Source organism: Astyanax mexicanus, chromosome 7 (genome assembly GCF_023375975.1).
Source record: "Astyanax mexicanus isolate ESR-SI-001 chromosome 7, AstMex3_surface, whole genome shotgun sequence".
NCBI classification, from domain to species: Eukaryota; Metazoa; Chordata; class Actinopteri; order Characiformes; family Acestrorhamphidae; genus Astyanax; species Astyanax mexicanus.
In genome coordinates this window covers 28,792,280-28,802,390 of record NC_064414.1, presented here as the reverse complement: position 1 = coordinate 28,802,390, position 10,111 = coordinate 28,792,280, and the positions used below count along the sequence as shown (strand labels likewise).

The 10,111-nt window shown below is 43.1% G+C and overlaps 1 protein-coding gene across 1 annotated transcript; it reads left to right on the top strand.

The window, feature by feature from the left end:
• Positions 1-1,471: 1,471 nt before the first annotated feature.
• On the top strand, positions 1,472-9,742 carry LOC111195938 (titin). Its single transcript, XM_022684451.2, has 3 exons — positions 1,472-2,506; positions 3,770-3,894; positions 3,993-9,742. Exons 1-3 carry the CDS (start codon positions 1,523-1,525, stop codon positions 9,400-9,402), a joined length of 6,519 nt encoding a protein of 2,172 aa, XP_022540172.2. The 5' UTR covers positions 1,472-1,522; the 3' UTR covers positions 9,403-9,742.
• Positions 9,743-10,111: the final 369 nt, after the last annotated feature.

Here is a 10,111-nt window from a genome sequence, read left to right as displayed (position 1 = left end):
GCAAGTCTTCAGACCTTAATCCCATAGAAAATTTATAGAACGAGCTGAAGCTCCGAGTTGCCAAGCGACAGTCTCAAAATCTGATGATCTGCAAAAAGGAGTGGACTAAAAGTCCTCCTGACATGTGCGCAAACCTCATCAACAACTACAAAAAATGTCTGACTGGTCTGCTTGCCAACAAGGATTTTACCACCAAGTATTAAGTCTTGTTTGCCAAAGGGATCAAATACTTTCAAACACTCTCTGTAAAATGCAAATAAATGTATATCATTATACAATGGTATTTTCTGGATTTTATTTGAATATATAAACCCATATAATCCATCCTTAAAATTATAGACGGTTCATGTCTTCATCAGCTTTTTTATCAAACAAAATTAGCATAGGATCAAATAATTATTTCCTTCACTGTACATACGCACAACTTCACACCATACCTAATCTCAAATATGAATTCATAAAGTTTTATATGCTGTGTACAATTATTGGTATTGTACTATATGTATATATATATATATATATATATATATATATATATATATATATATATATATATATATATATATATATATATATATATATATATATATATTTGTGTATCTCTTTACACAGCAAATTACCAAGCATTAATAGGGTTAAATCTCAATTTGCACAGTGTTGATTTAACACATTTGCTGTTGATGATGATGACATTATAACTATAATTCTTGCCTCGTGTCTGGTTTTCATGTGAACAAACAGTCATCCAGACATTTTTTCTGCTTTTTGTGCAGTGTTTAACTAAAATATATGTGACTAATCCATTCTGATTTGACTTGATTATCTTTGATCAACTTTAATTCTCTTATAGCTCACATAACTAAATATCTGAACTTGAGGAAAGATGCTGCAATAAGAGATATCCCTGCTAATAAAGATTATATTAAGATGTCGGTCTTGGAGTGAGCTCTTCTCTGTTGAAAACAGTGTGTTTGTGTGTCAAAACTACAGAATAATTGTTGCCTTGTATCTTGTTTTCATGTGTCTGTTGTCCAGACAATTTTTCTTCGAATTGTGCAATTGTTTTTGTTTTTGTGTTTAATTAAAATACATGTAGCTAATCCATTCTGATTAGATTTGATCATCTTTAATTCTCTTATTTCTCACAGAAAAATGTCTGAACTTGGGGAAAGATGCTGCAATGTGAGATATTCTTCCCAATAAAAGATCATATAGTTAAAGATGTGCTTCTGTGATCTCGGTCTTGGAGGGTCTTAGAGTGAGCTCTTCTCTGTTAAAGTCGGTGTATTGGTGTAATATACAGTCTCCAGGTCTGGACTGAGGACCACGCTGCTGCTGCTGCTGCTGATGGAGGGGACCGGTGGGGGATTCTCGTGACGTCAGGCTCCTCTGAGTGTGAGGTGCTGCTGCTGCTGCAGCTGAGCAGCTGATGCGGAGCTTTTACAGGCAGGATCTGCAAGCCCAGCATCCAAAGCGGGGTATAAAAACCTGAGGAGCAGCGGAAAAGGGCATCAGTCTCACCATGGATCGTCCTTTGAAGTCTCCGGGAAGGAAGAGAGAGGATCAGCGCTGTCCGCCGCAGACTCGCCCCGCTCGGGCTGCTGCTGCTGGCTGTGTCGGCGGGACCCCTGGATTAGCATCGGCGCGGAGCAGAGCTAATAACGTCCCCGCCGACCTCTACCCGGACTTCTCCTACCAACAGACCCTCAGAGCCCCCAACGAGAAGGAGGTCCTGCAGGGCCTGAACGGCCGCTTCGCCGTGTTCATCGACAGAGTTCGCCAGCTGGAGAACCAGAACCGAGCCCTAGAGCAGGAGATCGAGGACCTCCGCCTCAGAGCCAAGACCTCCGAGGCTCTGTCCCGAGAGTACGAGCCCGAGATGACGGAGCTGCGGGCGCAGGTGCACGACATCACCGTGCAGAAGCACCAGGTGGAGCTGAGTCTGGAGAGTCTGCAGGACGAGTTCAACACACTCCGGCACAAGTGCGAGCAGGAGGCGCGAGAGCGCACCGGAGCCGAGGAGAGCGTGTGCGCGCTCAAGAAGTTCATCGATGAGGCGTTCCTGGCCAAGCAGGAGATGGAGAATAAAGCCGAAGCGCTGGCAGACGAGATCAGCTTCCTCAAGAAGAACCACGAGGCCGAGGTGGCCGAGATCAACGCTCAGATCCAGGAGAACCAAACCAGCAGGCGCGAGACGAGCGCCTTCGGCCGGGCGGACATCACCGCCGCGCTCCGGGACATCAGGCTCCAGCTCGAAGGTCGTTCCGCACTCTGTGACATCCAGCCCGCCGACCAGCGCTTCCGATCACACGTGGCCCAGCTGACCCGAGCCGCCGAGGTCAACAGGGAGACCCTCATGACCACCAAAGCCGAGATCAACGACTACAGGAGGCAGCTGCAGTCCAAAAACGTGGAGCTCGACTCCGCGATGGGAACCAGAGAAGCCATGGAGAGGCAGCTCTTCGACCTGGAGCAGAGGCACAAAGCTGAAATCCACCAATACAAGGTCAGCATGGCCAGCTCAGATTATGCTGCATACAGGGTACAGTATGTTGTCAGTTAAGATGGGTGGTTTAGCTGGTTTACAAGCATGATGATCAGCCTGGCCAAGCTAAATATCCAGTATGACCATGCATGGTCAAGCTGGTTGACCAGCATGACAATCCCTCTAATCCAGCTCAACACCAGTTGGTCATCCAGAAAAGAAAAAAAAAAACATTAACCGAGCTAGCCAACCAGGCTGTTCAATCATCCCGATCAGCGCTAAGACCAGGCTATTCAATGATCCCGATCAGCAGGGCCAAGCTGGTAGACCACCCAGACCAGCACTACTAATCTGTTTCCCTCATGACCAACAATATGAAGATAGTTGACCAGAAGGACCATGCTTGTTGATAGGCATGGCCAACTGTATCCGCTCAAACTGATTGACCATCTTAGATTATGTTGCATAGGATACAGTATATTGTCACTTCGACCACACTGGTCGACCAACACAAACAGCATGGCCAAGCTGGTAGACTACCAAGACCAGCACTTTTCAACCTACATAGGTAAATTAAATGCAGCATACACTATGCTGGTCAATGGCTAGTTAACCTGCTATGTTTTTGTCTGGATAATCAGCTTTTCAACCACCTTGAACATCAAAGACCAGCTTGAGCTGGATCTTTCAGCATGGTTCACCTTCACTGCAGCATGCATGGACACGCTGCATTGCTGCACTTACTGAAATCTGATATAAACTCATCACAGAAGTGATCTTAATGCAGTTTTGTCAGGCCTATTTCTAAAATAACTATAACTATAAAGCGACCTTGTGCTTAGTGAGTAGTTCATTCTGTCATTGTTAATGTTTCTGACTGTAACTGCAGCAAAAAGTTAAATCAGTTAAGTCAGCAGCCACCTGTACTGTAGACTGAAGGATGGCCTGCGCTACTGATCTTGTACAAGCTACAGAAATCACATTGGTACATACAATTTTATCACAGATTTTATCCTAATGCTCGGATTCCAGGCATGTTTATGTTCTTAAACTTAGTCAGACATGTGGACATTTTGATATGATGTGGTTGATTGTTTTCTGGCTTATTTCAGCTTGAAAATTAATTAATATTATGAACTGTGTAACTTTCAAAAGGCATGGAAATAAGGCCAGTGAACAGATTTGCAAGATAGAATTTAGATATGATAATGTACCAGCAGTCGACAGTTCTCTGGCTTTAACACTGAATTCACTCAGTGTTTTAATAATTTTTTTTTTTTACAGGACACCATCAGAGAGTTGGAACACGAGCTGAAAAACACCCGATATGACATGAGCAGCCATATGCAGGACTACCAGGATCTGCTCAATGTGAAAATGGCCTTAGATGCTGAAATCTATTCTTACAGGTAAGGATCATCTTTAAACTTATTTATCTCATTTGTATAATATAAACCCTTGAAATCCTAATGTGTGTAATTACTATGTTTTACTTTTTCCACAACAGAAAACTGTTGGAAGGTGAAGAGTCCAGATACTCTACTCTCTCAGATGCACACATTTCAGTACCTTATGTATACAGACAGTCGCCCATCTATACGCTCCCTTCTGTCACACCTCGAAAAGTTGAGCCTCAGTACAAGTTTGTAGAGGAGATCATTACAGAGACCACAAGAGAGGACATTGAGATGTCGGATACAATTTCTGAGCATGGCAGTGTGGAAGGAGAGGATGATGAACTAGATAAAGTGTGCAGTGAAGAAGAGGAAGCAGACAAAGTTGAACCAAGTGTTGTTCACACAGAAACAGAAGACACTCAAGAATCAGCCACAGTGGGTGACAGAGGCAGCCCTAAACCAGAAGAAGACGAATCACCTGTAGAGGCTCCTCGTGAAGCTGACATGGACACAGAACCAACAGAAGGCCCTGCCCCAGAACCTACTGAAGAGGAAGCTGAGGATGAAGAGGACTCCAGATTTGCTGACACAGAGTCCAAAGCTCAGGAGACTGATACAGAACAAAAACCAGACAAACCAGAGTCAGATGTAGCCAGTGATGAAACAATGTCTCTTGTTACTGAAGAGGAAAAACAGGAAACAGCATCAGAGTTAGAGGAAAATCATCGTCCTGAGTCACTCCCACTTAAAGATCCTGAAGGGAAAGAGGAGGCCACAGAGGAATTCTGTGTAGAAATAAAAGTAGCAGAACAGACAAAACTGGCAGCTGAGGCTGAAGTTTCCACTGATGCTAAAATAACTGAGAAAGATATGGAAAACAGTGAGGTAAAATCTTTGAAAATACACCTGCTCACTACTAAACCACAGCCATCACCTGAAAAGGAGACAGAGGAGACAAAGCTTGAAGCCGAGACTAAAGATGTTGCTGCTGCAAAAACACCTGAGAAAGATGTGGAAACCAGTGAGGTAAAATCTGTGGAAATGGACATGCCCGCTACAGATCTTCAACCATCACCTGAAAAGGAGACAGAAGAGACAAAATTTGAAGCAAAGACTGAAGATGTTGCTGCTGCAAAATCACCAGAGAAAGATGTCAAAACCATTGAAATAAAATCTTCGGAAGTGGACATGCCCACTGCTGATCCTCAGCCATCACATGAAAAGGAGACAGAAAAGACAAAGCTTGAAGCAAGGACTGAAGATGTTGCTGCTGCAAAAACACCAGAGAAAGAGGTGGAAACTACTGAACCACAGCCATCACCTGAAAAGAAGACAGAAAAGACAAAGCTTGAAGCAAAGTCTGAAGATGTTGCTGCTGCAAAAACACCAGAGAAAGAGGTGGAAACTACTGAACCAAAGCCATCACCTGAAAAGGAGACAAAAGAGACAAAGCTTGAAGCCAAGCCTGAAGATGTTGTTGCTGCAAAAACACCAGAGAAAGATGTGGAAACCATTGATGTGAAATCTGTGAAAGTGGACATGCCCACTAGTGAACCTGAACCATCATCTGAAAAGAAGACAGAAGAGATGAAACTTGAAGCAGAGTCTGAAGATGTTGCTGTAGCCAAAACACCAGAGAAAGCTGTGGAAACTACGGAACCACAGCCGTCACCCGAAAAAGAAACAAAGAAGACAAAACTTGAAGCCAAGACTGAAGATGTTGCTGCTGCAAAAACACCAGAGGAAGATGTGGAAAGTACTGAACCACAGCCATCACCCAAAAAGGAGACAGAAGAGACAAGAGCTGAGCCTGAGGTTTCTACTGCCAAAACACCTGAGAAAGATGTGGAAACCATTGAGGTTAAATCTGAGGAAATGGACATGCCTGCTGCTGAACCTCAACCATCACCTGACACGATGACAGACGAGACAAAGCTTGAAGCCGAGTCTGAAGATGTTGCTGCTGCCAAAACACCAGAGAAAGATGTGAAAACTACTGAACCACAACCAAAGGAGACCGAAGAGACAAGACTTGCAGCTGAGCCTGAGGATTCTACTGCTGTAAAAACACCTGAGAAAGATGTGGAAACCAGTGCGATGAAATCTGTGGAGGTAGATATGCCCACTACTGAACCACAGCCATCACCTGAACAGGAGACAGAAGAGACAAAGCTTGAAGCCAAGACTGAAGATATTGCTGCTGCAAAAACACCAGAGATAGATATGGAAACTACTGAACCACAGCCATCACCTGAAAAGGAGACAGACGAGACAAAACATGAAGCCAAACCTGAAGATGTCGCTGCACAAACACCAGAGAAAGCTGTGGAAACTACTGAACCACAGCCATCACCTGAAAAAGAAACAGAAAAGACAAAGCTTGAAGCCAAGATCGAAGATGTTGCTGCTGCAAAAACATCAGAGAAAGATGTGAAAACTACTGAACCACAACCATCACCTGAAAAGGAGACAGAAGAGACAAAGCTTAAAGCCAAGCCTGAAGAAGTTGTTGCTGCAAAAACACCAGAAAAAGATGTGGAAACCATTGTTGTGAAATCTATGAAAATTGACTTGCCCACTGCTGCACCCCAGCCATCACCTGAAAAGAAAACAGAAGAGGCAAAGCTTGAAGCCAAGCCTGAAGATGTGTCTGCTGCAAAAACACCAGAGAAAGACGTGGAAACCAGTGAGGTTAAATCTGTTGAAATGGCCGTGCCTACTGCTAAACCCCAGCCATCACCTGAAAAGCTTGAAGCCAGGTCTGAAGATGTTGCTGCTGCCAAAACACCAGAGGAAGATGCAGAAACTACTGAACCACAGCCATCACCTGAAAAGGAGACAGACGAGACAAAACATGAAGCCGAGCCTAAAGATGTCGCTGCAAAAACACCAGAGAAAGCTGTGGAAACTACTGAACCACAGCCATCACCTGCAAAAGAAACAGAAAAGACAAAGCTTGAAGCCAAGATCGAAGATGTTGCTGCTGCAAAAACACCAGAGAAAGATGTGAAAACTACTGAACCACAACCATCGCCTGAAAAGGAGACAGAAGAGACAAAGCTTAAAGCCAAGCCTGAAGAAGTTGTTGCTGCAAAAACACCAGAGAAAGACGTGGAAACCAGTGAGGTTAAATCTGTTGAAATGGCCATGCCCACTGCTAAACCCCAGCCATCACCTGAAAAGCTTGAAGCCAAATCTGAGGATGTTGCTGCTGCCAAAACACCAGAGGAAGATGCGGAAACTACTGAACCACAGCCATCACCTGAATTGACAAAGCTTGAAGCCAAGGCTGAAGATGTTGCTGCTGCCAAAACACCAGAGAAAGATGTGGAAACAATTGAGGTAAAATCTGTGGAAATGGACATGCCTGCTGCTGAACCACACCCATCACCTAAAAAGGAGACAGAAGAGACAAGACTTGCAGCTGAGCCTGAGGACTCTGCTACTGTAAAAACACCTGAGAAAGATGTGGAAATCAAGAAAGTAAAATCTGTAGAAATGGACATGCCCACTACTGATCCTCAGCCATCACCTGAAAAGAAGACAGAAGAGACAAAGCTTGAAGCCGAGTCTGAGGACTCTGCTGCTGCAAAAACACCAGATAAAGATGTGAAAACCATTGAGGTGAAATCTGTGGAAGTGGACATGCCCACTAGTGAACCAAAACCATTACCTAAAAAGGAGACTAAAGAGACAAAGCTTGAAGCCAAGGCTGAAGATGTTGCTGCTGCCAAAACACCTGAGAAAGATGTGGAAACCATTGAGGTGAAAGCTGTGGAAATGGACATGCCTGCTGCTGAACCCCAACCATCACCTGACACTACGACAGAAGAGACAAAGCTTGAAGCCGAGTCTGGGGATGTTGCTGCTGCTAAAACACCAGAGAAAGATGTGAAAACTACTGAACCACAGCCATTGCCTGAAAAGGAGACAGAAGAGACAAAGCTTGAAGCTGAGCCTGAGGATTCTACTGCTGTAAAAACACCTGAGGAAGATGTGGAAACCAGTGAGGTGAAATCTGTGGAGGTACATATGTCCACTACTGAACCACAGTCATCACCTAAAAAGGAGACAGAAGAGACAACGCTTGAAGCCGAGCCTGCTGCCAAAATACCAGAGAAAGACACTGAACCCACTGAGGTAAAATCTGTGGCCATGCCCACAACTGAACAACAACCTGCTCCTGAAAAGGAGGCAGAAGAAACAAAGCTTAAAGCTGAAGATGTTGCTGCTTCCAAAACACCAGAGAAAGATGTGATAACTACTGAACTACAACCATCACCCAAAAAGGAGACAGTAGAGCCAAAACTTGAAGCTGAGCCTGAAGATTCTGCTGCTGCCAAAACACCAGAGAAAGAAGTAGAAACTGTTGGACCACAGCCATCACCTGAAAAAGAGACAGATGAGACAAAGCTTGAAGCCAAGACTGAAGATGTTGCTGCTGCAAAAACACCAGAGGAAGATGTGAAAACTACTGAACCACAACCATCACCCAAAAAGGAGACAGTAGAGCCAAAACTTGAAACTAAGCCTGACGATTCTGCTGCCAGTGATGCAAAATCTGTTGATGTGGATATGACCATTGCTAAACCACAGCCAGCACCTGAAAAAGAGACCAAAGAGACCCAACTTGCAGCTGAATCTCAAAAAGAGATAAAAGAGGCTAAACTTTCAGCCGAGCCTGAGGATTCTGCTGCTGCAAAACCTCCAGAGAAAGATATGGAAACCAGTGAGGTAAAATCTGTGGAGCTAGACATGTTCCCTAAGGAAACACTACCATCATCTGAAAAGAAAACAGAAGAGACGAAAGAGGAACCTGAGCCTCAGGATTCCGCTGATACAAAAACACCTGAAAAAGATGTGGAAACCAGTGAAGTGAAACCCAAGGAAGTGGACATGCCTACTACTGAACCATCAACTGCAAAGGAGACAAGAGAGACAAAGCTTGAATCCCAGTCTCAGGATTTAACTGCTTCAAAAACACCGGAGAAAGACTCTGCTGCAACAAAAACACCCGAAAAAGATGCGGAAACCATTGCTGTAAAATCTGTGGAAATGGACATGCCCACTAGTGAAACTCAGGCAGTCAAGTCTTCTGAAAAACCACTAGACGCCATACAGAAAGATGAACCTGCAGAAAAGAAAACAAAATCTGAAGACAAAACAGAAAAAAAAGAAACCAAAAAGAGTGAACTTGAGACCTCGGATGACACAAAAGACGATGCAACTAAGCTTAATGGTCACGAAACAGACAGAACTTCAAAAGACATTCAACCTGAACAAACTCTTTTAAAGGATGAGATTCCAAAAGTGGACAGCACAAAGAGTCCTGAAAAAGATGCCTTACCACAAGATGATTCCACAAAACCTGATCAAAGCACAGAGTCTGTTCCAAAAATACCATCAAAGAAAGAACAAGACAAAGAACAGAAAGCCGCCATCACTGACATCACCAAAGATGCAGAGCAAAAAAAGGAAAAAGAACTGCCAAAAGTAGCTGAGAATGGAGTATCTATATAAGAGATTTAAAGACTTGACTGACTAAAGACTGAACTGAAAAAACAAATGAAATACAAATAAAATATAAAACAGAATGTGATATAAGTGCTTAGAAAACTGCATGATGAGATTTCAGCTGAACAAGAAACACACTGCAATGACATCTTCACCTGATATCTTAAACTGATATCTTAAACTGATATCTTAAATTGATATCTTAAATGGTGCTTAAGAGCTTTGACTATTGCTGCTTTTGTTGTATGCATGCAATTGTTTAATGAATGTAAAATAAGCAATAGGACATAGAATGTATATGACCAAATGAAATATTTTGCAATACCGCTAGCACTGTTTAAATATGTAATGAATGTGTATATTGCCTTAATGTTATTTATTGTCAATAAATATTATTTCAGCATATGGAACTTTTTTGACCATTATTTCCTTTCACAGTAGTAGAAATTAGCACAGCTAAGCTTTAGATGTTTGTAAATGCAGTAAGATATAGTAGAACATGTTGGAGTCACATTAAGGGGACACTAAGAAATGTAAAAAATGTTTACTCTACACTCTAGTAGGCATTGACTATTCAGCCCGCTTTGTAAATATTTGGACAGTAAACATGCATATCCCAATCACCTCAGACTTCAGCTTTAATAGACAAACTAACAAAATTAACTAAAAAATAATAGAAATACACTTGACGATGCCCCACAGGTGCTCAGTTGGG

What these genes read in the sequence shown, in the direction of transcription:
- LOC111195938 (XM_022684451.2), top strand. Translation starts at nt 1,523, where the DNA reads ATGGATCGTCCTTTGAAGTCTCCGGGAAGGAAGAGAGAGGATCAGCGC. An exon ending in CTGAAATCCACCAATACAAG is followed by an intron (nt 2,507 to 3,769) that starts GTCAGCATGGCC and finishes TTTTTTTTACAG; the next exon opens with GACACCATCAGAGAGTTGGA. An exon ending in GCTGAAATCTATTCTTACAG is followed by an intron (nt 3,895 to 3,992) that starts GTAAGGATCATC and finishes TTTCCACAACAG; the next exon opens with AAAACTGTTGGAAGGTGAAG.